The sequence below is a fragment of the Dromiciops gliroides genome, chromosome 2 (genome assembly GCF_019393635.1).
Source record: "Dromiciops gliroides isolate mDroGli1 chromosome 2, mDroGli1.pri, whole genome shotgun sequence".
Lineage (NCBI taxonomy): Eukaryota > Metazoa > Chordata > Mammalia > Microbiotheria > Microbiotheriidae > Dromiciops > Dromiciops gliroides.
In genome coordinates this window covers 417,978,528-418,005,079 of record NC_057862.1, presented here as the reverse complement: position 1 = coordinate 418,005,079, position 26,552 = coordinate 417,978,528, and the positions used below count along the sequence as shown (strand labels likewise).

The window sequence follows — 26,552 nt, the reverse complement described above, 5'->3', positions numbered from 1 at the left end:
TGACCTCTCCAGCCTTCCCTCATCCAATCCCATTCAATTTACTAAGTGTTTATTCAATGCCTATTATGAGCAAGGCACCATGCTAGGCTCTGGGAAAATGAAAAGGCAAATGGTCTCTTCCCTCTAGGAGATTACATTCTATTAGTGCCCCCAGTAAGTAATCTGAGGATGAGGAGGAATCAGTAAAAGCTTCCCATTGGAGCTGAACTGGATGGAAGCTAGGGTTCTAAGAGGCAGAGATGAGGAAGTAGTGCCGTCTACCTCCTTCTATGATATAGATTGCACGCAAGCAGAGTAATGTGTTGTAAACCCAGAAAGGTAGGTTGGAGCCAGACCATTCAGAGCTTTAAATACCAAGCTGAGGAGGTTGTACTTTACCTTAGAAGCAATAGGGAGCTATTGAGATTTCTTGAGCAAGGCAATCACACTAGCCTACAGCCAGTGTTGCTGAACTGCCCCATAGACAGTCCTCCTTCTAAGCTCCCCTCCATAACACCAAAGGAGGCACCTAGGATGAGCTAGCCCTTTACACCAGAGGTGGAAAAAAATGATTAACAGAGGAAATGGGATGGAAAGGAGATGTATGAGGGAAAATGCAAACCTACCCAGACATTTTCCCTCTGCACAGTCCCCAAGTAGACCTGGACAGAAAGAGATGACATTGAAAGAGGTGAATAGTGAGCTCTGTGAGATCTTTAGGGTGTGTAAGAGGGTTCTAAGAAGCTCTCTGCCCATTGTTTAAGAACATCATTGCAGAAATAGCAGCCTTTGGATTCTGACACGTGTGCGTAATGTTGATCTCGCCCCTGATAGATTGCCAGCTACTTAACAGAATGCATCACTGCAATTACATGTCACTTCTGATCGCCACAGTCACAACAACCATGTGTCAGCTGCGGAAGTTTTTAAAAGAAATATAGATGATGTTCTGCAAACCTGAGTTAAAAATGGTTTCTGGAAACAAAGGCTCAAGAGGATTTTAATAAAACCCATTGAACTCTGGGGCCGCAAATCAGTCTTTGATAACCGGAGGGGACACGTTCCCCTGGCCCTCAGGAAGGAGCGTGGATTTATAGTCTGACACATCTTGCTTCCAGATTCAAACAGGAGCACCCCACAGGCAGGCAGGCAGGCAGGCAGGCAGGCCAAGAGCGATGGGCCAGGACAAGAAGGCCCAGCAAGTGGCCTTTCTCTAAGAAACACCAATCACAGCTGCCTGCTCCTGTCCTGGCCCTGCAAAAGCACTTCTTGCCAGGGAAGAGAGCTCTGCATTCCCCACTGAGCCCAGGATCTCAGAGTCCTTCTACCTATTCATTGTCATCATCATGATGACACTCGCAACTTCTTCATCAAGAAAATCACAGGGAAATGTATCTGTATGGAATTAAATGGGCATGGTCTGTGCCTTCCTGGAGTTTATAAACTGAGACAATGATTCAGGCAGAAGAAATCAAGGATACACGTGAAACAAATACATCCACAGAATAAGCAAGTCCTTCCTGGATATGGGCAAGGCAGGGTAAGACGGCCAGGGGAGGCAAATGGAGCTGTGTGTCCCAACAGATGCCCCGAAAGCTCCGAGAACATAGTGAGCTCCAGCTCTCCAGAAAACACCAGAAGGACGCATGGGGACTGGAAGGACACACTGTAATGATACCCAGCCCCAGAATTTCAGGGCCTGGATGCAAGAGACAATTTTAGGGCTTTCAGAAGTCAGGGACCTCTATGGGCTCCCAATCCACCGGGCACTGAGCTGGCATGAGAAGGGGTTTTAATGAACCACTTTGCCGAGATCAAAGCAAGTGTCTCAGACAGGCATGACACCCAGGAAAACTGAATAGGAAGCACCAAAATTTCAGAATCCAGGGAGAAGGTGTGCTGTGAGATGGTGGCAGTAATGATGGGAGGCAGACAAAGCAGGTAGACAGCAGAACTGGACAGGGTTGGGTGACAAAGCCACCAAAGGAGCTGACAGCCAGGTGGGTGGACAAATGACAGAGAGGGCCCCAGAGCCAGTCAGGTGGACAGAGAAGGGAGTCAGAAACACAGACAAAGCAGGGTGAGAGCCAGTTAGCCAAACAGATGGAGGGGTATGAGTACACAGGACAAAAAGAGAAGACAGAAGGATTGAGAATCAGGCACACAGAAAGAAGGGGATAAGATCCAGGCAGAAAGAAAGACTGATTGACTAACAAGAGACCCAGCATCAGCTAAGAAAACAGAGGGCACTATAGAGAGCCAGAATGGGCTATAGAGAAATCCAGGACATAAGAGATAGTCCAACTAAGGCCTCTTTTGTATACATTCTCTGCTCTGTTTATGCTGCAACAAACCCACCCACTGAACCTGAGAATTTCATCCAAAGTACTAGAATTTTCCTTAGGGGCCAGGGTCCTCCCCTTTCTGGTATAGCTACCCCAGAGGTCATTTAGTCCAAAGCTTCTTAAACTGTAGGTTGTGACCCCATATGGGGTCGTGTGGGGGTTGAGAAAAATTTGGCAACAGTAAAAGGTTGTGCATACCTATTTTATATGCATATATACCTGGGGTTGTATAAAAATTTCTCGGGTGAAAAGGGGTTGAAAGCAGAAAAAAATTAAGAAGCTTTGATTTCTAGTCCTATTCCCTCATTTTACACTTGAGGAAACTGAGACCCAGAGACTCCTGACAACTCCACTCATGACTTTCACAAACCAGCAAATATGGGACCACCTCTCAGAGACAAAGTACAGAAGCTGACTGGGCACCTACATGGCAAAGTGGATACGATGCTGGCCCCGAGGTGATAAAATTCATCTTTGTGAATTCAAATCTGGCCTCAGATACTAACTAGTTCTGTGACTCTGGGCAAGTCACTTCACCCTGTTTGCCTCAGTTCCTCATCTGTAAACTGAGCTGGAGAAGGAAATGGCGATCCACTTCAGTGTCTCTTCCAAGAAAACCTCAAATGGGTTCACAGAGAGTAAGACATGACTGAAATGACTCAACAACAACAACAACACAGGAGGAGACTGGAAGGTAAGCAGCTCTCTGATATTCAAAGAGAGCCAGGCAATACACACCGAGTATGCGCTAGAAGTGTTCATCTCAGGTCAGCTGCTCTTGGACCAGAGGCTATTTCTCAGCTACCTCGCTGCACCCTTACTGTGTGTATGCTCAAAGGAGGCAAACACCTGACAATGACTTCAAGGTCTTGTTTGGCTCATCTTCATAAAGCCTTCCTTGACTGCTCCAGTCCTCAATGAGCTCCCTTCTCTCCAGAACTTCTGTACCGTGCCCTCTTGTTTTTCAATTATCTAGTATATGATACTGTTCTCTAATTGTCTCTCATGGGCCATTTGTATCTCCCCAGTCAGTGAGCTACTTAAAGGGTAACTATAATCAAGGACACTATAGCTATTCCCTTGGTCTCCCTCATTGGGCATTTCCCATAACTAACATCCCAGCTCCCCCAGAGAAAGAAAGTAGGGCTGGAGGCCTGAAATTATGCTGGCTGCTGAGGGCTATGGTAGAGGTGGTTAATGTTCTACATGGGCCAGGACACAGACACAGAAGATGCCTGCTCCTCACTGTTTTGGGGGGACATGACAGAACATGTCTTAAGTCCTTGGAAGATTTCAAGTATTGGTTCTCTGCAACTGCTAAGAGTTCAGGGTCTCCCTAGGTAGGCCATGCAAGGTTCTCCTTAAAGAACTCCTTCAGACAAGGGACTGGGGATTCATTCACTCTAGGGAAACAGTAAGATTTCAAAGTGTATGTGTTTCTAAAGTTACCATTCCCTTCTCTGAACCCCAGAGTACTTTATACTTTTCTTATTCAATCACATCTTACCATTTTGTGTTGTTCAGTATTTCCAGCATTTTGTGATCCCAATTGGTGGGTTTTGGGGGGGAGTGGTTTGCCATTTTCTTCTCTGGCTCATTTTACAGATGAGGAAACTGAGGCAAAAAGGGTTAAGTGACTTATCCAGGGTCACACATCTAGAAACTGTCTGAGGCCAGATTTGAACTTGGGTCTTCCTGACTCCAGGCCCAGTGCTCTATCCACTGATCCACATAGCTGCACCATTTTGTATCATAGCTATTTCAGTACTTGTCTCCTCCCCTTTACTAGACTATGAGAATTACAGTCTATCACAACTCTAGAGCTAAAAGAAATCTTAGGGGTCATTTAGTCTAATCCCCCTCTTTTTACAGATGAGGAACTGGAGCCAAAAGAGATGAAGCAATTTGCCTGATGTCACCAAGGTGGCAAGTGGTAGAGTTAGGATGTGAACATGGCTACTTCGATTTTAAATCAAGGCCTCTTTGCACTGTACCATGCTCCCTCAGGACACAAGACTTCAGTTATCTGACACTGTCTAGGCCACCTTGGCCAAGTCCCTGGGTCTCAGTTTACCTATCTGTAAAATGAGGGGGTGGGATTAGATGACCCCTAGAGCAGCTATCAGCTCTATGTCTAGGATCCTTGATTTGTACCTACATTATAGCAATCTGGAAGCCATGAAACTATATAGAAAAGTGAGATGTCACTTTTATTGTTAATGTTATTTGAGTTCCCCATGAAGGGCTGAACACAAAGCAGGAGATTCAGTAAATGTTTGCTAAATGAATGAAAGATGGATCTTTTTAGCCCAGAAGCCATTGCCTAGAAGTAAATTAAATGCTCTTAAAAGTCATGCTAATTCTTGAAGGCCCTAAGGATAAAGATACTCCTACATGAAGGCCATGGGTCCTAGAAAGAGTAAACACCGCTTCCTGAGGTGTCACCAAGGAATCACCTCCTAGCTGGGGAGAGGGGGAGGGAAGGCTTTATCAGGGTCCCCTTAAGGTAACACAGTTACCACCCCTTGACAGATCCCTGAACAAACAAACCTCAGTGGGCTAAGAGGCGGGTGGGCAAACTGACCAAATTGCCTTCTTTCTGGTTTTAAGGCTGAAACCTGTGACAGTACGTCTGCCTGTAAGAGCTGCACATTGGAACCCAGTCACAGAGACCGGGAGGGGCAGGTGCTGTTTCTCCTGATTGCACAAGCAGGGCCTGTTCCTGACCACATGGGTGAGGAGAACAGTCGGTGGTGGCAGCCTTGGCATCAGTGACAGGAGTTACAACAGAACTGCATTATGGAAATCCCTCTTTTAATGGAGCTATGATACAGAGTTGGAGTCTTCTAGATAACAAGGTGTGTGTGTGTGTCCTGAATGAGTAATTAAGAAAAGGGTAAGCCAGAGGGAGCATGGTGCATCTCTATTATAGGTCCCCCGCCCGAGGGCAGCTGTGCTGCTTGTGGGCCCCACATTCCTGGAGCAATCAGCCCCCCTCTGTCTTCTGGCATGTGGCACGCACTCCTTGGGAAGGAGCAGGGAGGAGAGGGGATCGGATGGCTGGGGGCTAGGCTGTGTGACAAAAACCTGCTATGATGATGGCATTGAGAATTGGGGATGGTGAAAAGTAGAGGGAGAGGAAAGAACGGGTAGAACAGCCCCAAGGGCACAGGGCTATGCCAAAGGATGCCATTCTGGGGAAACTCCCAGGCTCAGCCGGCCCTGAAGCTTTTCTAGCTCCCTTCTTCATTGTCTGCCAGCTGTGTCAGGGGTCTGGTCCGGAGTGTGCTGCTGGCACCCTGTATAACCCTAGTCCTGCCCGGAAGCCTCCAGCCACACCTCTTGACACTTCCTGGCCTCCCTCTGCCACAACAGAAGAGAAGAAAAGCTCTGGGAATCAGAGAGCTAAACCGTCTTTGTAAACTGAAATAAGAATGAGCCCAGCTTAAGGAAAACCCACCAGACACAGATTAAAGGGCACTGGATTTGGCATCAGACATCCTGGTATCAAATCCTTTCTCTTCCACTTACCCGCCCATGGGACCATGGACTGGACAAGCCATTTAGTGTTTCAAGGGCCTTGGCTTCCTCATCTGTAAAATGAGGGAGTTGGACGAGATGCGGGCTAAGATCCCTCTGAGCTCTCAATCTAGGACCCTTCCTATACAAGGACTAAATTAGTTTGAAAGTATTCACACAAAGTTCCTTTGGATAGTTGCCTCCCTAATGCATTTAAAATAGGATTCAAATGGGCAGCTAGATGGCGCAGTGGATAGAGCACCGGCCCTGGAGTCAGGAGGACCTGAGTTCAAATCCGGCCTCAGACACTTAACACTTACTAGCTGTGTGACCCTGGGCAAGTCACTTAACCCCAATTGCCTCACTAAAAAAAAAAAAAATAGAATTCCGTTTACAAAAATTTAATTTACACAGCGCTCTTCACTCTCTCCTTTCTCTGAACTCTTATAGCCTTTCCCCTCTGACCATGATCATTTCGTTAATTATACACTATTCCAGGCTGTTTCCTTAGTGAGTGGTACATATCTCCTCTTTCAGATTATGGACACCTCAGGGGAAACTAGGTGGCTAAGTGGATAAAGCACTGGCCCTGGAGTCAGGAGTACCTGAGTTCAAATCCGGCCTCAGACACTTGACACTTACTAGCTGTGTGACCCTGGGCAAGTCACTTAACCCCCATTGCCCCACAAAAACAAAACAAACAAACAAAAAAACAGATTATGGACACCTCAAGAGCAAGGCCCGTGTCTCCTCCAGAGCATAGCTAAACACAGAACTGTTGTAAGATACTCAATAAAAGTAGCTGATTAGATGATTTAGTATTTCCAAGGATATGCAATTTCATTAGTGCAGAGAACTCCCTCTCACCTGGATTGCAACCTCTCCCTTCCTTGACTTAGTAGACAACTTCATGAATTGATTGATACATGAATAGCTGAATTTAGAATACCGATAAGTTAGGAGGTGATTACTCAATTATTTGGCAGAAGAATTTGTTTTTCTTTCCAAAAGAAGTCTTTACAAAAAAAAAAAACAACTCTTTTAGTAGTGAGTTTTCCATTGAAAAGATAATCTGGGGGCAGCTAGGTGGCTCAGTGGATAGAGCACCAGCCCTGGATTCAGGAGGACCTGAGTTCAAATCTGGCCTCTACACTTGACATTTATTAGCTGTGTGACCCTGGGCAAGTCACTTAACCCTCATGGCCCCGCCCCCCAAAAAAGAAAGAAAGAAAAGGTAATTTGATTGACAAAATTGTATAGGAACATACCTCAAATAAATAAAGTGACGTAAACTTGCATAGGAAATATGGAGACTATTTTTTTTTCATCAGTGTATTGTGGGCTAATGTGGCTCAGAGTAAAACAACCTATTTGTTGGAAAACCATGGCAAGGAGCCTTTTACTAGACCGAACAATCATGTTAAGTCCCTTTTGTCTCTGAGATTCTATGTGTAAAATGTTCAGGTCCTTCACTCTTCACAATCTGTTTAACCAACAAAAAAGGTTCACAGATACTTTTCCCTCAGCTCTAGTGTGCCATTCTTTGTCAGACCAACCCAGACTCTCATGCTTTCTTTAAGGATCACATAAACCAAATTGTCCCTTACACAGAAAGTTACTGCTGAAGTAATGACTGGAGAAATCTGTGCTACTTTTAATCTACCAGCTGAGGCGATCTCTTCATGATCCACTCCGGATGCTGGGCCACCAGACCCGCATCCCTGACAAGGCATCCCTGACAAGGTATCCCTGACAAGGCATCGTGCTCCATCTCTGTGTAAACATAGGGAGCTACCGTTTGTCAGTCAGCAGGCGGAAGGAAGATCTGGCCACACAGCCTGATGTAGGACACCTAGACTTTGTAAGCATTGGTTCCCAACAGATAAATGTAATCAAGGCTTATATGCTCACAGAAGCCAACAGGATGGGATTGTTTCACTTGAAAGATCAGAAGAAAATTGTAACTAATGTTGTGGAAAATTACTTTGATATTGCTTTCTCGGTACAGCATCACAATTAGGGTGCAGTGTGAAGCACAGGCAAAAATAAATGAATAGTAACAAATCAACACAAACAGCCACTGTCAGGAGTACTTTGCTCAGGGAAAGGAATGTAAGCATTACTTAAAGTGTTATGGCCGTGGTTTTCCCTGGTGTACTCGGTACATCCCTGGCTGCCCACCACACTGCTGGCTCCCAGTGCTGAGCGCAGCTCCTCAAGGTCTGCTTTCACAGGAGCCTGGCAAGGGAGGGACGGAAGCCCAGACCTGATGGGGCACTGTTGCTCCTACTGCCCTTTGCCAGGTGTGACTTGTAGACTCTCCTCTCCCAGGGAAATCTGTCCCTCTAAAATTCCTCAGTTACAAGCAAAGGGCTCTCTACTTAGAACCCCAAAGTAAAAAAGCTGCATGGGTCTTAAATAGCCAAATGTTTAGCAGGAGAGAATAGGATGGCAGAAGGAGAACTGGAATCAGACACTACTTGCTAGAGGTAGGGCAAATCACTTTAACCTCTCTGGGCCTCAGTTTCCTTACCTGTAAAATGAGTAAGTTGGATCTAGATCTAGATCTGTGTTCCTGTGAACAGAGGTTCCCTCCTCCAGAATGGAGCAAGTAAACAGGGAGTTATGGGGTAAGCTCCTTGCTTACCCCATGCAGCCTCTGGCTGCAAACGGAATGAAGAAGGAACGTAGTAGCACCAGATGTTCTTCGGACAGATCTGAAGCAAGAAGCTGCGTGTGCAGGGCATACGCCACTGAGGGTCACAGGGAATAGCGGTGTAGTCACCCAGGGCCACCCTGCCTGTCACTACTGAAATGCCAATGTTCCTGTAGCCTAATTTCTTTCACCTCCTGGGCTAATTTGCTGGTATGTGATGTCTCATAGCAATATTATTTAATTTAGTAATTAATATTTACTCAGAACTTCAATCTGGGCTCAACTAATTTGAAATTTGTGATAATTTAGACAGAATCTGGGCTGAAGTTTACTTTTGCAATATCAATATAAAGACTGAGGTTGAGGGATTTTTTTTTAACTTACTTAAGAGAATGAGCAGTTTTTAAGCATTTTAGAAGTACTATCTTCATATAATTGATTTGCTGGAGCAGCTAGGTGGCGCAGCAGATAGAGCACCGGCCCTGAAGTCAGGAGGACCTGAGTTCAAATCCAGCCTCAGACACTTAACACTTACTAGCTGTGTGACCCTGGGCAAGTCACTTAACCCCAATTGCCTCACCAAAAACAAAAACAATTGATATGCTAATTAAACATTGATCTTGTTTACATATTAAAGCAGATCTCTGTAGGCCTCTATTTAGGACACTCCTAGGGTTCACCTCATTGAGGAACAATAAATAATAAAACAATAAAGTGGCATTGGTTTATAGTTTCTCTGTAATTCAAAATTTACTCTAATTGGTATTAAATCTGCCTTATTCCTCCCTCATTATAAATTTTCATGTTTGGTTGTGATTCTATTTACTAAGTCTAAAGAAAGATGGGAGGGGAAGAATTAGATTAAAGAAACCTCTTTTCTCTTAGACCCCCATACTTTCTCCTTGCTTCCCCTTGGATACTATATCTATAGCCATAGAAACCCAGAATGTTTCATTCTTTAAAAAAAAGAGGGGGTGCTTATGCTGAGCTTCTCCCAGCATTGATGAGGGTAGGGCAGGTGAATGAAGGGTAACAGCTAGAGAAAGCTAAGATAGATAGACCCAAAAAGGGGCTAAGCCCAGTGGAGAAAACCAACCACTCTGGTGAAAACCATACCCTGAAGGAAGATGTCATGGGAATTTTTGATTTTTTTGAAATTATTTGGGATTCAGAACCATTCTTCCTGCAAATTTTGGCTAACATTAACCTCACCCAACCAAAAGTTGTCCCATGGAATGTGAAAATTTACTTAGTCTTAAACAAACCTTAGATAAAGACACAAGAAGAATCTCCACTGTCCTTGACTCTTTGGAGACTGTAAATCCTCCTCTACAATGACCAATTGTGAATTCTCTGTAATCTGTAACCTAATTTAATTTGCCAATTGTTTGACTGTGAAGTTTGTATCCTTAGGGGATGGGTGAGATTATGACTCTGCTTAACTAAATTGGTTCAACGTTTATGACATTGAAGGAAGTATGGGATTATGGACCAATCTTTTTTTTAACTTTTATGGTCTAAAAGGAACCTACAAGATAGCAATATGTAAATGAATCGTTTCATTGTCACTCTGACCTAACTTTTGCCAGGAAACCTTGTTAGAATCCTGATGATTGTTCGAGTTTTCTCTGAGACCTGAACCTATTCTTGAGCATGATAATAAAACCTAGGTCTTTACCTCCATAATTTTTGTGTTGTGCTAAATAGATATTTGACAGCAGTTATCCACCACGTGAACTCAGAGAGAAGATTGTTGTTCAGTCCTGTCTGATTCTTTGCGACCCTATTTGAAGTTTTCTTAGAGTGATTTGCCATTTCCTTCTCCAGCTCATTTTATAGATGAGGAAACTGAGGCAAATGGGGTTGAGTGACTAGCCTAAAATCACATAGCCAGTACCTGTCTGAGGTTGGATTTGAACTCAAAAAGATATGTCTTCCTCACTCCAAGCCAGGTGCTCCATCCACTGTGCCACCTAGCTAGCCAGAGAGGAGATATTTTTTCAATAAAGAAAGTGTGTATTACCTTCTCCGTGACAGTCTGTATTATACCCCAGCAGCACGTCTAGATCAAAGCTTCTTAAATTCTTTCCACTGATGACCCCTTTATGCCTCAGAAATTTTTACTCAATCCCGGGTATATGGGTATATAAAATAGCTATACATAACCTTTTACTGTTGCCAATTTTCATGACCCTCACATTCAGTTACAGGACCTAAATGGGGTCATGACCCACAGTTTAAGAAGCTTTGATCTAGATCATTGTCCAGGATGGGGAGCCTATTATCTTTGGCTCCCCTGGTCATAATTTTGGAGTGGGAGGTACCTTAGAGGTCATCTAGTCCAACCCCTTCATTTTCCAGCTAAGGAAACAGACCAAGGGTTGGTGTTGACTAGCCCAAGGTCACATAAGCAGTAAGCATGATATGAACTTAGGTCCTCTGACTTCTTTCCAATGTACGAGGATGCTTCCAGGATCCAAGACAGGTTCATCTCCATGACTCTACTTCTTCCCCTCATATATGTTTGGGGACACGTGGAGTCCCCTGAAACATAGGCTCAGGGGGAAAGGATAAGGGTCATATCCCATTTATCATACAGGATCTTCCTACACACTGACAGATCCCTCTCCATGCAGCCTAAACTAATGGGCTCCTAGTTCAGCAGATGCCTTTGCTTGACACTATCTCTTGGCCTGCCTTATTATTCTCTCAGAATGGGATGAGCTGGTTTTAGAAAAAGGTCCCTTCTATTTGACCTACCTTTAATTTTTTTTTTTTATAGATTTCATTGGTATAGGGATCTACTCCAGCTATCAAAAAGGATCTATCAGACTGTAGCTGTTTATAATTCTAGAGAGGTGCCTGGAACACTTTGCCAAGGATCACACAACCAGCCAGTAAGTATCATAGGTAGGATTTGAATGCAGATTTTCTCTCTCTATTATGCCAGGGTGCTTCTCGGACTCCTTCATAGGACTAAATATTGGCAAGGGGGAAGAAACAGCTCTGAAAGTCCACAGCATCAGGCCCAGGTCCTTGAGAAATTGTCCCATACCTCAGAATTTCAGGGAATTCCACATTGTAAATTGCTTTGTTCCCTTGGAAAAAAATTCTCCCCAAACAAAGTGGAGTTACTATCTCTTGCTGGTCACAGCCCATCTTGTCCCTAGCCCACAGCTCTCTTCCACTGAGCTAAGATGCTAGATCCAGCATCCTAAGAGAGAATTCTGGGCTGGGGCCTGGGAGAGCATGAAGGGAGGCTTGATGGCTTCCAAGTTGTATCAACCTTGTGAAGGAATAAGCCTTTCCCTGATCAGGAAGAGACGTGAGCACTATTCAGGGAGGCAGAAATCACTAACCTGGTGTCTGCTGAGGGATGATTTCCGCTGGATCTTGCAAGTGCATGAAGACCACAAGTCCTGCTGTCCCAAACAGCACGATGCAGGCGAACATTAATACCAGCCTCATAATTCTCACACTCGAGTCAGTCTGGAAGGCGTCTAATCTCACTTGGAGAAAGTCTCTCCTGAGCTGGTCGTACCCTCCTCCCTCATGGTCCTGGATGCAAATTCATCCTGGCACCACCTGTAAGGGTTAAATGGATACAAACCATCACCCACCATCACTTTATAGAGTTCTCGAAGGTCTGGGCCAATGCTGTGTAGGAGATCTAAGTTAACTGCTTACTTTATTGTGTAACCCAAACTGAGATCATGGCCAATCTTGGGCCATCTCAGGCCTATGTCAGCTGGGGAGAGACATGCATGTCACTTCTAATTGGCTGTTCAATAAGGGGAACTGGAATCCGTGCGACATTGCTAGAGAAGGGTATGGGAAGCCAGTTTCGACACTGCCATTGTCTCAGAGACCTGTCCACATCCTTGGCTGCTTCACCAGTTTTGTTTTCACCCTTGTTAGACACAGAGTATGCCTTAACAAGAGGTGAGATGCCCTATGACCTAAACCCTCGGACAGTGATGGGGATAGAGTTCTCCATGCCATAACCAACTAGACAAACCCAGTGCTTTGGGTAACCAAGTCTACTCACTCTAAAAAACTCAGCACATTCCCTACAAGTTGGGCACTGAATCAATCTTTATTTAAATCAATCAATAAATCCTAAGGGAAAATAAGTGTGTCCAAGGGAATATATGGGAATTAAATGCATGCTTCATGCCCAGCAAACTGGTCTGGGTTGTGAAATAGGGACCCTTGAGAGACGGTCTCTGGTTCTTATCTTTGACAGATCCTGGTTCCCCAATTATATTTGCATATATGGATGAATGAATGGATGGATGGATGGAGACAGGCATAGAATAAAAATGTAAAATAAAGATGATAACAGCAACTACCTCTCAGGGTTATTGTGAGTAGTAAATGAGATCATATTTGTAAAGCCCAGTGTCTCGAACATAGTAGTTGCTTAATAAATGCTTATTTCCTTCCTATACAATGCTGCCCTCCTTGTCTCTCCCCAGGGGAAGAGGGAGGGCACATTTCTCCTCCTTACCTCTTATTTATTTTGTGTATATTTTTTCTAATATATATGTGCACATATGGGTATACATATGTGTGTACATGTTGTCTACCACATAGAATGCAACCTCTTTGAGGTCCAGGATGAATTAGGTTTTTTTCTTTATATCCCTATTGCTAACACAGTGCCTGGCATATGACAGATGCTTTTTAGGATGATATGTAAATTTCTAACAATCAGTTGTGTGTGTGTGTGTGTGTGCAGAATACTCTTTTAAGTTAAATCTGCATTATTAATATTTTCTCCATCACTTTCTTCCATCTACACAATCAACAAGGCAATAAATCAAGCCCTGATTTCCTACAAAAAAAAAAATTAGCAACCAGCCCTTGAGCCTGAAGGAGCTGGCTCCAGCATATCCCGGTAACTAAATGCTTGTAGATTGATGGTAATTGATTAATTGCTTTTGAGAACACTAATAAAAATATTGTGCTTATTCTATGTACCAAGCTCTTTACAACTATCATTTAATTTGATCCTTGCCACAACATTGGGAAGTAGGGACTATTATCCATTTTACAGATAAGAAAACTGAGTTTAAATGACTTGTCCATAGTCACATGGCTAGTTAGTATCCCAGGGTAGATTTAAACTCAGGACTTCATGACTCCAGGCCCATCACTCTATCTATTATACTACCTAGCTGCCCCACCAGCCTGAAGTCACTGCAGACTGCTTCACTGATGAGAGCTGCGTTAAGAATAGCAATAATTTTAAAATGTTTAAAATTTTTTTATAAAAAGAATAGCAATAATCACACACATGGAGAGAGATTTATAACTACAAAATACTGTATATACATTATCTCATTTGGGCTACAATACAGCCATTTGAGGAAAGGGGAGTGGGAATTATTGCCCGCCCATTTTATAGATGGGAAAAGTGAGGCTCAAGGAGGGTAAGTAATTTACTAGCAGAGCCAAGACTTGAAACCTGGTCCTCTGAACTTGACCCCCTGGGTAAAGTCCACCTGAAAGGGATAGGGAGCTCACAAGAATGACATTGTAAGGTCACAAATAGAAGGGATTCTAATGAGAAGAATAGAGGGATCTAGCTCAAGTGACAGATGTTTTTGCACAGGAAAATAAGCTACCCACTTAGATTCTAGAATGACATGAAAAAAAGATGAAAGCAAAAGAGGACAAGCTTGGTGCATACCCACTGCTAGCTTTATAGGAGTCATTAGCGGGAAATGGCCATCAAAAAGCTAATGAGATCTTAGGCGGCATTAATAATAATTAGCTAACATCTTTCTAACACTTTGGGATTTGCAAAGCTTTATCTTAGCAACCATGTTGGGAAGTAGGTGCTATTATTATCTCTATTTTACAGATGAGGAAACTGAGGCAGGCAGCGGTTAAGTGATTTTTCATGGGTCACACAGCTAGTAGGCATACTAATTCAGATTTGAACTCGGGTCTTCCTGAATCCAGGTCCAATTCTCCATCCACAATACCACTGAGCTGCCTACTTAAAGTGACATCCAGAACATAAGAGCTTATCATCTTGCTGTACTCTGGCCTGATCAAAACATATCTGGGGTATTGTGCTCCATGAAGCCCTAGAAGAATGGCATGGTCCTGTAAAAAGAATATTAGGGGCACTAAACCTCAGAGTCAGATGAGGTTGGTGATGAACGCTAAAAACAAAAAAAGGCCTTTTAAATTCCATGTCAAAAGTAAGAAGACCAAAGCAGAGATAGGTTGGCTCTTTGGGACAGATGGGAACAATAAGGGAGGATGGAGAGGAAACTGACCTACCCAGGTTTTATTTTGCATGTTTTCTTTTCCAAGGAGAATGAAGTTCAGCTGGAGAGTGACAGAACTAAAATGGTTAATAAGGACTTCAAAGAGAAGGAGAGGGAGGTTAGAGAGAGGGAACAAGAGCAGCAGCAGCTGGATGCTCTCAGCAAGTACAAGTACCCAGGCCCTGGATGAATAGGCTATGGAAAAAAACCAGAAGATTTAATTACCAGTCATTGTCCGTGACCCCTGAAAGATCTTGGAGGACAGGAAAGTGGCCACAGAACTGCACAAGAACAGATGCTGCCCCAATTTTCAAAAAAGAAAATAAAAGGAAGAGGGTAGATAGGCTTGACTTTGACTTTTGGCAAAATTCTAGAGGACATCATTATTTTAAAAACTTTAATCGTGTTTTTATTGATGTATTTTACTTAACTTTTATTTCACCACAAATATTCCATCCCATCCCCCAGTGAGCAAACTTGAACAAACCTTTTAAAAAAGAAAAAAAAAGTTAACCAAAACTAAACCTAATATATCACCTATATCTGACATCATTTGCAAAAGCCCACACCCAGAGAATCATGCCACCTCCATGAAGGGAAGGAACTATATTTCCTCAATTCTTCTAAGGGGCCAAACTTGGTCATTATCATCACCTAGTATTTACTTCCATTTGTTGTGTACATTCTGCTAAAATTTTGTAGTCACTGTGTATAATGTTTTCCTAGTTCTGTTTGCTTCAGTTCACATACATCTTCCCATGCTTATCTGAATTCTTTATTTTTATAATTTCTTACAATTCACTAATATTCCATTACATTCAAAATTTGTCTGGCTATTCCCCAAAAGAGGGGAATTTGCTTTGTTTCCAATTCTTTGCTACCATGAAAAAATGCAACTATGAATGTTTGGGTGCATATGGGATTTTTCTTATAGACCACGTTGTTAAAGGAATGGTACACGAGCATTTAGAAAGGGAAATATGCATCATTATTGGATGCATATGCATCCAAATATGCACCATACTGGATTATATGGAATGGCTTTATCAAGAAGAGATCATATCCAACTAAGCCCACTTCCTTTTTTGATAGGATTGGCTGGATGAAGGAAAAGTAGATGAAGGAAAAATAACAGACCCAGTATACCTAAATTTTAGCAAAGTGTTTGACAAAGTCTCTTAATGCCGTCCTTGTGGACATGATGAAGTGGGCCAGGAGCTGGTACACTTAGTTGGTACAGATTTCACTGAATGACTACACCTCAAAACTAGTCATTAGCAAGTTGGTATCAACTGGGAACAATGTGTTTAACGAGTGTTACAGGAATCTGTCCTTGGCCTATGCTACTCAATATTTTTATCATATGGCAGCTGGGTGGCACGGTAGATACAGTGTTGAGCCTGGAATCAAGAAGACTCATCTTCCTGAGTTCAAATCTGGTCTCAGACACTTGCAAGCTGTGTGACCCTGAGCAAGTCACTTAAATCCTGTTTGCCTCAGTTTCCTCATCTGTAAAATGAGCTGGAGAAGGGAATGGAAAACCACTCTAGTATCTTTGCCAAGAAAACCTGAAAGGGCCACGAAGAGTTGGACACAACTGAAACAACTGAATAACACTTGCCATTCAGTCAGTTAACAAGCAGTTTTGAGGTTCCTACAAATAAACAACAACAAAAACCCTAAGCCATTCCCTCAAGGAGTTCACATTGCAAAGGACAAGAGAACATATAAATAACTAGGTACATGCAAGACATACTCGGAGGAAATGGAAGGCAATCTCAGTGAAGAAGCCACCAGCAGCTGGAGAAGACTGGGTAAGGCCCACTGCAAAAGCTGGAATTTGGGATTCTTAACCTCTTTTGTGACATGGACTCCTCAGGTGGTCTGGTAAAGCTCATGGCCCTTTCTGAGAATGTTTTTAAGTGTATAAAACAAAATACATAAACTCCCCAAAGAAACCAATTATATTGAAATACAAGTTATCAAAATGCTTTTTTAAAAAGCAAGTTCATAGACCCCAGGTTAAGATTAACTGGTCTAGAATGATAAGCCAAATCAAATAAGATAAAATTAAATCAGGATAAACATAAAAACTTTCATTTGGATTAAAAAATCACCATCATTAGGATTCATTAGAATCATAGAATGGGGGGGGTGCCTAACTATGTGAAAGATAGATGAGTTTTAGTTGGCTATGAATGTAACAAAAGTCAACAATGGGAAATGGCCTTCAAAAAAAAGTCAATGGGATCATAGGCTGCCTTCAGGGAATCATGTCCTGAACATGAGAGTTGATAATCCTGCCCTGGTTAGACTACATCTAGAGGATTGTGTTCAGCTGTGAGAACCCCATTTTAGGAAGTCTTTGGACAAAGGAGGGTGACTAACATTGGTATTTCTGAAATGGTATCCATCAAGGTGTCTTGTATGGTCTTAACATAGTCATTTAGAAAGTGCTCTTTGAAAGCAAGGGTTACTTCATTTTTGGTTTTGTTTCCCCAGTGCCTAGCACAGTGCCTATAGGAAGCACATCATAAATATTCATCAAATGATTAGATTGAATTGTTATAAGGGAGCCTTTAAGGTTGTCTTTTGTTCTATGGAGTCAAATGCTTTACTTCTCCCAAGAAACAATAAACATGACCTGATCTTGTACCTCAAAATCTCTCAGTTATGTGACTAATGAAGAGAGAGTGTGCTTAGGAAATTAACTGTAAAAGCCTGCCCATTCTCTTCTCCTATTTCCCCATGAAGGAGTCCCTTACCCTCCACAATACTATTCTTATAAAAATGAGAAAGTAGGTATGTGACCTGGGATTTGGCGATATTTTCTTGGTATTGGGGGCAGGGTATGGCATAGTATAGTAGTAAGAGCCCTAGCCTTGAAGTCAGAGGACTAAGGAAGAAATCCCACCTTCCTTGCTTAATACCTGTGTGATCTTAGGAAATAATAATAGCTAGCACTTAAAACGTGCTTTAAGGTTTGCAAAGTGCTTTACAAATGTTATCTTACTTAAATCTCACAACAACTCTCTAAGGTAGGTGTGATTATTATTACCGTTTTATTGATGGGGAAACTGAGGCTGAGAGGCTAAGTGACTTGCCCAAGGCCACACAACTAGTAAGTTTCTAAGGCTAGATTTGAACTCAGATGTTCCTAACTCCAGGTCTATTACTCTATCCACTGCACCACTCAGCTGCCTACCAGTCACTTAATCTCCTAGGACTTGTTTCCTCATTGGTAAAATGAGGGACTTGATCTATATGGCCTCTAAGGTCACTTTCAGTCTCATTTCTACAAGTCTATAGCCTTTGGGTGGGTGGGAGGAATAATATAATCCATGATTGTTTTTCATTTTAAAAATTATTATTTTGATTATTAATCCAAATTATTTTGGTGTATTTCACTCCGAGATATCTTGAAGAATCATTCCTAAATGACTTCAAAATTGTGTCACCCCCAGAATGTTGTTGTTTAGTTGTTGTTTTTTTCTGTGTGTATTTGCTCCAGGTCTACCTGCCTTTCCCATTTCTATCATTTCATGGATCATTTTCTGTGGATTATACAGCTGAGGTTTTAGAACCACTAAAATATGGATAGTTCTATCATCACAGGTTTAGAGCTAGAAGGGACCTTAGAGATCATATATAGCCCAATTCCCTCATTTTGTGGAAAAGAAACCTGAGGCCCAGAAAGGTTAAAGGCTTTTGTGCAAGGTCTTACAGACCCTAGGTAGCAGAGGTGAGTTTTGAACCCAGATCAGTCATGACTCCAGATCCCATGCTTGTCCTCTTCAAACTTACCAAAGCTGTGGGAGAGATAGTAATGGAAAATGTAAAGAACACAGGTCAGGGAATCAGGAAATCTGACTAGACTAGATGATCCCTAAAGGTCCCTTCCATTTCCAAAAGTCTGTGACTAAGTCTGGCTGGAGTATTTTCCATATTTATCATACTTGAAATGTTACTCTTTGATATGATTTCTCTGAGCCTGAACGGCTTCTGGGCTATGCCAGAAGCTATGTCGTATTCATTATACTTATAGGTTTTTTCTTGATTATGAATTCCCTTGTGCTTAAGAAAGCCTGAGCACCACCTGAAAGGTTTTGAGAATTCATAGGCTTTCTCTCCACTATGAATTCTCTGGTGGAGATTAAGATCTGAGCTCCTCTTGATTTCTTTTCCACATTCACTACATTTATAGGGTTTCTTTCCATGGTAAATTCTCTGAAGCTGAATAAGGTCTGAGCTTTGATTTAAGGCTTTTCCACATTCAATACATTTATAGCATTTCTCTCTCCATTCTCTCTGATGTTTGAGAAGCTCTGAGCTCCACCTGAAATTTTTCCCACACTCATTACATATAGAGAATATGTCTCCAGTATAAATCATCTGATGACAAATAAGGGCCGAGTTCCATTTTGGAATGGTAAAAATAGATCTTTATAGTAATGCTGGCAAATCTGCTCCATTTTGCATCTATTTGTTATCCTTCCACTTTCATCTCTATGCCCTTGGATGGGTCTCATGTCAAGGTTTTCCCCTTCATTGCTTTTCATTTTGTGGGATGACCTTAATCTTCCACTATATAATATTCTGCAAGTGAGCTTGTACTTGAAATCAGTGTTGTTCTTAACTACCATTCCTTCCAGCTTGGCAAGGAGATGAAGTATTTGCTAGGTGAGGCAGCTTCTAGGTTTTTTTGACCTCTCTGTTTTGGCAATTATTTTATATTGGTTAAATCTTTTCTAAGAAGTGATAATCATAGTTGTCTTTACTTTGCATCCATTTCTCATTTTTCATCAATAGCTAGCTTAAACAGGTTGAGTTAGAACTGTAATAATTGCATGCCGTGTCCTCTTATCTTTATTCTTTGTTCCAATTTGGTATTGATAGTCCGATTGCACAGAATAATCTTATTTGGAAATTACTTCCATAATTGTTGTTGTTCTATCATTTCAGTCCTGTCTGCCTCTTTGTGATCCCATCTGGGGTTTTCTTGGCAAAGACACTGGAGCGATTTGCCATTTCCTTCTCCAACTCATATTACAGAGGAGGAAATTGAGGCAAACATAGTTAAGTGACTTGCCCAGGGTCCCACAGCTACAGAGTATCTGAGGCCAGATTTGAAGCCAGGAAGACTATCTTCCTTTATCTGCTGTGCCCACCTAGCTGTCCCATTTCCATAATTAACAATTACTGAATCCTATTTCAGTAAATGGTCATTTCCTATAAAGATATAATTTCATTTTTATGATGTTTCTCACCATGTTCAATATTTTCTGACTCTTTCCCTGATATATAGGTGTGGCTTCTGAGTAAACTACAAGTATTGGTACTCTTGCATTTTTTGATACTGAACCATATTTTTCTCACTACTACTCTCTGCCCCTTTGCACTAAAATCACCAAGTATTAAGGTATGAGTTGATTTGCTTCAGAGAATCTTTTGAAGTTCTTCATAGTATTTCTTTACTTCATCCATAGTATTCATACGTCGTGCTTAGTAGATGTTGGAAAATAAGCGGCAGTCATCTTAATAATTGTCTTTTTGCCTACATCTGCCACAAACCCTGCAAACTGAGACAACCAAGTATTCCATGAAAAGATGTTTCTTATTGCATTTGGCTACCAGTGAATCCAACTCTGCCAAACTCTTTATCTTCTTCCCCAGAGAGAATCTTTAGGCCATCTTTCCATCTACCTGCAGTTTCTAAGGAAGTGTTCTGATGACATTCATAGCGAGACTATCACTAGGGATGTGGCTCAATTCCTCCGGTAGTATATGAACTCTGGATCTGGATGGAGACCTCACATTTAAAGGACCATCATCAGTTAAACTGACATTTGTAGAGGGTCTAAAACAGATGCGATTCTTCACACTCTCTGATCCCTTTTGTGCTACTCCTCAGCCATCTTTGGGGAAGCAGGAGGGGTTCTTATAGAGCTGTGGATCAGCTTGGCTTTTTCCTTGCTGCATGAGATCCCAGAGAATGGATCACCTAGAGGTCAAAGGCCAGCGATACATTTCTCTGCACTCAGTTAGGCTGATCCTTGAACAGAAAGTGACATCTTTTTATCAGGACCATTTGCAAAACTTTTCTAGAACCTGGCATAGTTTGTCTGTTGTTGGCACAGCCTTTGGGGTTACTCCCAAAGCACCACAGCATATCAGAGTAGGACATCTGTGGAAGTCAGAAAATTTTTCTGACCCATTTGCAAAAAGAACAGCTCTTCCCTCTGATCTTCTAAAGGTCTGTATTCTTTAAACAAACTACTAATGCATTTGTTTTTATTTTGAGTTGTTGGGTTTTTGCGTGGTTGTTGTTGTTGTTGTTGTTTGCACAATCACCACTTATCAATACTGGTCCCTCAAAATCTTGTCTTAACTGAAAGAAAAATAGCTAAGTAAACCCAACCAACAAAATGAGTAAAACCTACTACCTATGCAACCATCTGTACCCACAATCCACCATGTCTCTAAAAATAATACTAGGGGCAGCTAGGTGGCGCAGTGGATAGAGCACTGGCCCTGGAGTCAGGAGGACCTGAGTTCAAATCCGGCCTCAGACACTTAACACTTACTAGCTGTGTGACCCTGGGCAAGTTACTTAACCCCAATTGCCTCAAAAAAAAAAGAATATGAATAATACTAACTAGCATTTATATGACATTTTAAAGTTTGCAAAGCACTTTACAAATATTATCTCATTTTATCCTTGAAACAACTCTAGAAGGTAGGGGCTGTTATTATCCCCATTTTACAGATGAGGAAACTAAGGCAGGTGATGGTTAAGTGACTTGTCCACACAGCCAGTAAATTTCTGAGACTAGGCTTGAACTAAGGTCTTCCTGACTGCAGGCCCAATATGTCTACTCCCTAGACATATTTCCCAGTCATTTCTCTGAGCAGTCACAGCTAGGATGGCCACATTCTGAAGATGAGGAAATTGAGAGAAATGGGTGCAGATCAATGGTTCTCAAGGCAGGATCCATAAAACAAGGAGGGTCAGTAGGCTGGATGGTCTCCTGTCAGATAAGCATATACAGAAGACACTAGGTGTTCTGTTAATGGTACAATGATGAGTACACTGTTGCCAGCATGCCAGTGGGCACATCGCTTACATAATGATGATAGGCATGCTGTTGACTGTTTAACAGTGGGTATACTGCTTATTGCTCACTGGTGGATGCACTGTTTACAGGAAAATGGTGGGAACATTGTTTATGCCACTAGAGTGGGTGTACTATTAATGGTGTGACAGCAGACACACTATTTACGGTATGACTTCAGGGGTACCGCTACAGTAAGAAGGACAAGGAATGACTTGCTTATAGTAAAATCTCAGGGACACTATTTCTGGCAACACAGAGAGCAAGAGAGGGTGCTATTAGGGAGAAGCTAGGTGGCACAGAAGATAGAGTGCCAGGCCTGGAGTCAAAAACACCCGAGTCCAAATTTGGTCTCAGCCACTTACTAGCTGTGTGATCCTGGGCAAGTCACTTCACCCTGTTTCCCTCAGTTTCTTCATCTGTAAAATGAGCTGGAGAAGAAAATGGCAAACCACTCCAGTATCTTTGCCAAGAAAACCCAGAATGAGGTCGTGAAGAGTCAGACACAACTGAAACGACTGAACAAGAACAAGACAGCCATGATCTGAGAGTGGGCAGGCATTACCATTGTAATGTAATAATGATTATTACAATATGACAACAGATGTGTTTCCTTACAGTAGGACAGTAGGGAGAGCATTTCTCACTTACACTGGTAAATGACTTATCCTCTTTCTCTTTGTTGCTTCTTCTAAGCAACACCCACAAACATAAGCTGGCTAAAATTGCATCTGGGGAAAACAGTCCAGGCTGGGTGGGAGCGCATTAACAGGGCAGAAGACTGGATGATTAGACTGGGATTTCAGGGGTGGAAGATAGGGGGTGGCAGTGGCACCGTCTTATTAGATGGTAGGGGTGAGGAAGGATCATGTGGTTACATAAAGGATGACAGTTCAATGGTGTAGGAAGCATGGCAGTACCAAAGTCAATCCCACCAAAGATGCAGTCATGCTGAGATGGGAAAATCCCATTCTACAGATTGTCCTAAAGGATCATTTGCACCCTGTGCCTTTGCACAACTATGAGGTATTGGAACAGAAGACAGCAGTTGCCATTGAGAGAAGTAACAAAATCACACCCTTGAGGGAGGAAATGTGCCCCATGGGTGTTGGCACCCGAGAGCAAAGCACTGTTTGTCCCATGCCAAATATAGATTTGGCAGCATCTGCATTTTCACCTCATTCTGGAGGATTGTCAGGGTCAGGTGAAGACCAGTGCTGAGGGCACCTCTAGTACCTGAAGTGGTATCAGAGTTTGGGACCTGCTGTGATAATGTTCCCAGTGACCTCAAAAGAGTTAAGGTTGAATCTAGTGTGACATTACACTGTGAGGAAACCCATGGGCCTCTCTTAGTCTCCACATCCACCAGGCCTGGATCTGTGGCTCTCCAGCACAACAAGAAAGTCCTCTGTGAGGGAACATGCAGCTGAAAACTCCTCGTCCTATTTCCTTCTGTTCTGTGACTTTGTGGTTCAGTCCAGGGTCCCATGGACTCCTATCCCACACCCCCAGTCTTTTTTTTGGGGGGGGGTGAGGCAATTGGGGTTAAGTGACTTGCCCAGGGTCACACAGCTAGTACATGTCAAGTGTCTGAGGCTGGATTTGAACTCGGGTCCTCCTGAATCCAGGGCCAGTGCTCTATCCACTGCGCCATCTAGCTGCAAAAAAAAAAAATTTTAGTGAGGCAATTGGGGTTAAGTGACTTGCCCAAGGTCACACAGCTAGGAAGTGTTAAGTGTCTGAGGCCAGATTTTAACTCAGGTACTCCTGATTCCAGGGCTGGTGCTCTATCCACTGCACCACCTAGCTGCCCCCCACACCCCCAGTCTTGAACTCTTTGAATGCCAAATTTGGAAGGTCATAATTCCTCATTTCCCAGATAAAGAAACTGAGGCTGAGAGGAGGGAAATGACTTGTTCAAGGTAACACAGCTGGGACAAGAGTCTAGGTTCTTGAATCTCAGCCCGGGACTTTTTCCCCACTGTTGTGCACTGCCTCCTTGGCATCGTAATGAAGCTTCAATTGGCTCTGAAGTTGGCTGAAGCCTTGGCACCAACTGCGGTATGTGTGTATGTGAAGAAATGTTGAGTGATCAGGAAAAAAAAAGTGAGTGAGAACTTTGGAATGTTCTTCAGCAATTTCCCTTGGGAAACAGAAATCTCAATTTCTTTGTGTCTTGGTGAAGGGTGTACCCATTTCACAGATGGAAAACTGAGGCTGGGGTAGAGGATATCCGGGGGACACTGCCATATATTTGCTGAGTGTTATCAGTCACGTATCTGGCTTAGAACAGAGCTCGGTCACATGTTCAGTCAAATGAGGCTGCGTGTGGGAGCTAAAGATTTTGCCAGGAACATAGTTTGTCCTTTCTTTCCTCCTGGGGGTTGCAGGCATCAGAGCTGACAGGGCCTGGCAGAATGGAATCTCTAATGGGCTCCCTCCAAGTGGAGACTGTCCATCATGCGGCCAAGCTGCCACTCGCACGCACCAAGGTAGCATGTTAATAAACCTTGGAAGTTTTTATCGATGGAAAGTTGGTGCTGATGCAGTGGGCAGTTAACATGAAATACCCCTTGCTATAACTCCTGTCAATGCCACAATTCCCCTCTGCTCCTCTCACTGCCTCCAGAATGCCCCGTGATGGAGGAGGGCCAAAAAGGAATCATTGGGCACTGTCCATCCTAGCCTAGGTCAGGAGAGAGAAGGAAACCAGGCAGCAGGGAGCAGGCAGCTGACAATCCATTCCACACCATCAGTGTGGATTAGAGTGATGGAGGGATGACTTACATTAGCGGGCAGCAATTCTAGAGTCAAGCCCAAGGACAGGGTGGAAAGGTGAGCCTGTCTTGAGTTCTGTTATTCAGCAATGAGTGGACACGGAGTCCTCATAGACAAGGCCACTCTGTTTCTAAGTACAACTAATTCCTGCTTCCCTTCACTGTTCCCACTAGCCTTCTTTTTTTCCCCCAGCCCTGTCATCAAGGCTAGATGCCCCTATTCCCACTTCCTCAGTCTTGCAGTTTTTGTATTCTTCTCCATTTTGGATTCTCCAATGGCTTGCATATCAAAGAACTGACTGAAGAAATAGGAACAAGGTACCTGAACAAGGCCGTGATGGGATTGTGGACTCCTGTTTTATTGGTATGGACTTTATTTTTTTGTTTAGCTTCTTTTGGGGTGAGGGTAAGGGCTGGTGTTGCTTTGCAACAGGAAGCTTTCTTGCCTCCCCCCAAATCTGTGCATTCACACAAACATATTTTATTCAGAGCAGTAACAGCTTTGCAGTTCATAACATTCTTGGCAAGGTTCCCTGCAAATGCAACTGTCTGACAGACAACCTATCATTGGCTGTGGTGGCCTGGCTGGAGTCACTGAGAGGAGAGGTGATCGGGAATATAAGGGGACCTCCCAGGGTCCTGGTGTTGTGGGGAGGGGAAGATGAAAGCCCACCAGCTCCTTCTACTTCAACACAGACAATTAAAATGCAGGCTGCCCGGGAGCCACATGGTGCAGGACCACAGTGAAGCAGTTTCCCCACTTCTCTCCCTATCCTCTCTGTCCTTCGCCCTCTCAAATGCTACAAAAGAGAATGAGCTGAAGGTTCAAGCCTGGCAAGCCTGGCATAGACCTTAAGAAGTTCTAAATTACAGGTTCAGGCTTCTCCTGTCTTCACTTCCATGTAATTGTTTTTTTCACTCAGTTGACTTTAATTAACCTGCCCTAGGCCTGTGAGCTCAGCAAACGTGAATGCTTTTTTCCCCCACGCATGCCCAACGTGTATTTCCCTCAACCCTGGAGCTTTTAAGAACCAGGAGGCATACATAGAAGTCAGGAAGGGATTCTCTTCCTAGATAGACTGAAGTTGAGTTTGTGTATTAGCGCAATTGGCCTGGAATATTCCCTGGGGAATTTTTCCTAGAAAGGTTGCTCTGGCCTTCTCCCCTGGCTTGCTTCCCTAGACTGAGAGGCAAAGGAGTCCCCCTCCCATCATGGCCACCGGTCGGAGCAGCTCCCATCAGAGAAGAGTCACCAGCTGACTCTCCTGAACAGGTACAGCTGGAAAGCAAAGCGTGAACACTCCTCCCCTCCCACCTTCCAAATAGCCCATTTTGCTGGTACTGATGGGAATAAACTGTGAGCTTCCTGCCTCCTCTGGGAGCCCAAAGGAGGAGGTGGCACTCCCTACCTCTGTTAAACACAGAAATCCATGCTGCTTGTCGGCATACATCACAGTCAGCCTCAGCCCGGTGAGGCAATGATGCCAGATGGTTCCCTGCTCTTAAATGCAGCCTGCATTGTGTCACATTGTCCCTGAGCCACCAAGGGTCAGACCCATCCTGAGCTTGTTGCTGTTGCCTTGGATTTCAGTCTCTAGGGAGGTTCCCTCCCCACAGGGGCTCAGGAGGAAAGCTGAACAAACAAAAGCGGCAACAGGTATACGTCTTCCCCACACCTTGCTTGGCTTTCCACCCATCACTCTTTCCATGCAAAAGTAGCTGCCTTGGTGAGAACACACAGATGGTGGCATGATTTGTGTTACTGGAAAAGCATCACTGAGTTCCCAACAAGAAAATTCAGGTAGTGAGGGCAAGAGGACTGGGTGGCAGCATATCTTCTAAACAGGCACCAAAATGGGCATAGTTCAGACACGATCGTG

At 43.3% G+C, this 26,552-nt stretch overlaps 1 protein-coding gene across 4 annotated transcripts in view; it reads right to left on the bottom strand.

Annotated features, from left to right (window-relative positions):
• Positions 1-26,552, bottom strand: part of CHST8 (carbohydrate sulfotransferase 8) — a 209,366-nt gene that overhangs the window by 127,661 nt on the left and 55,153 nt on the right. For all 4 annotated transcript variants that reach the window (XM_043980413.1, XM_043980410.1, XM_043980412.1 and 1 more), the window contains exon 2: positions 11,859-12,084. In XM_043980413.1, the coding sequence (XP_043836348.1) occupies positions 11,859-11,967 (109 nt within the window). In that variant the 5' untranslated portion in view covers positions 11,968-12,084. The remainder of the gene's footprint in view (positions 1-11,858; positions 12,085-26,552) is intronic.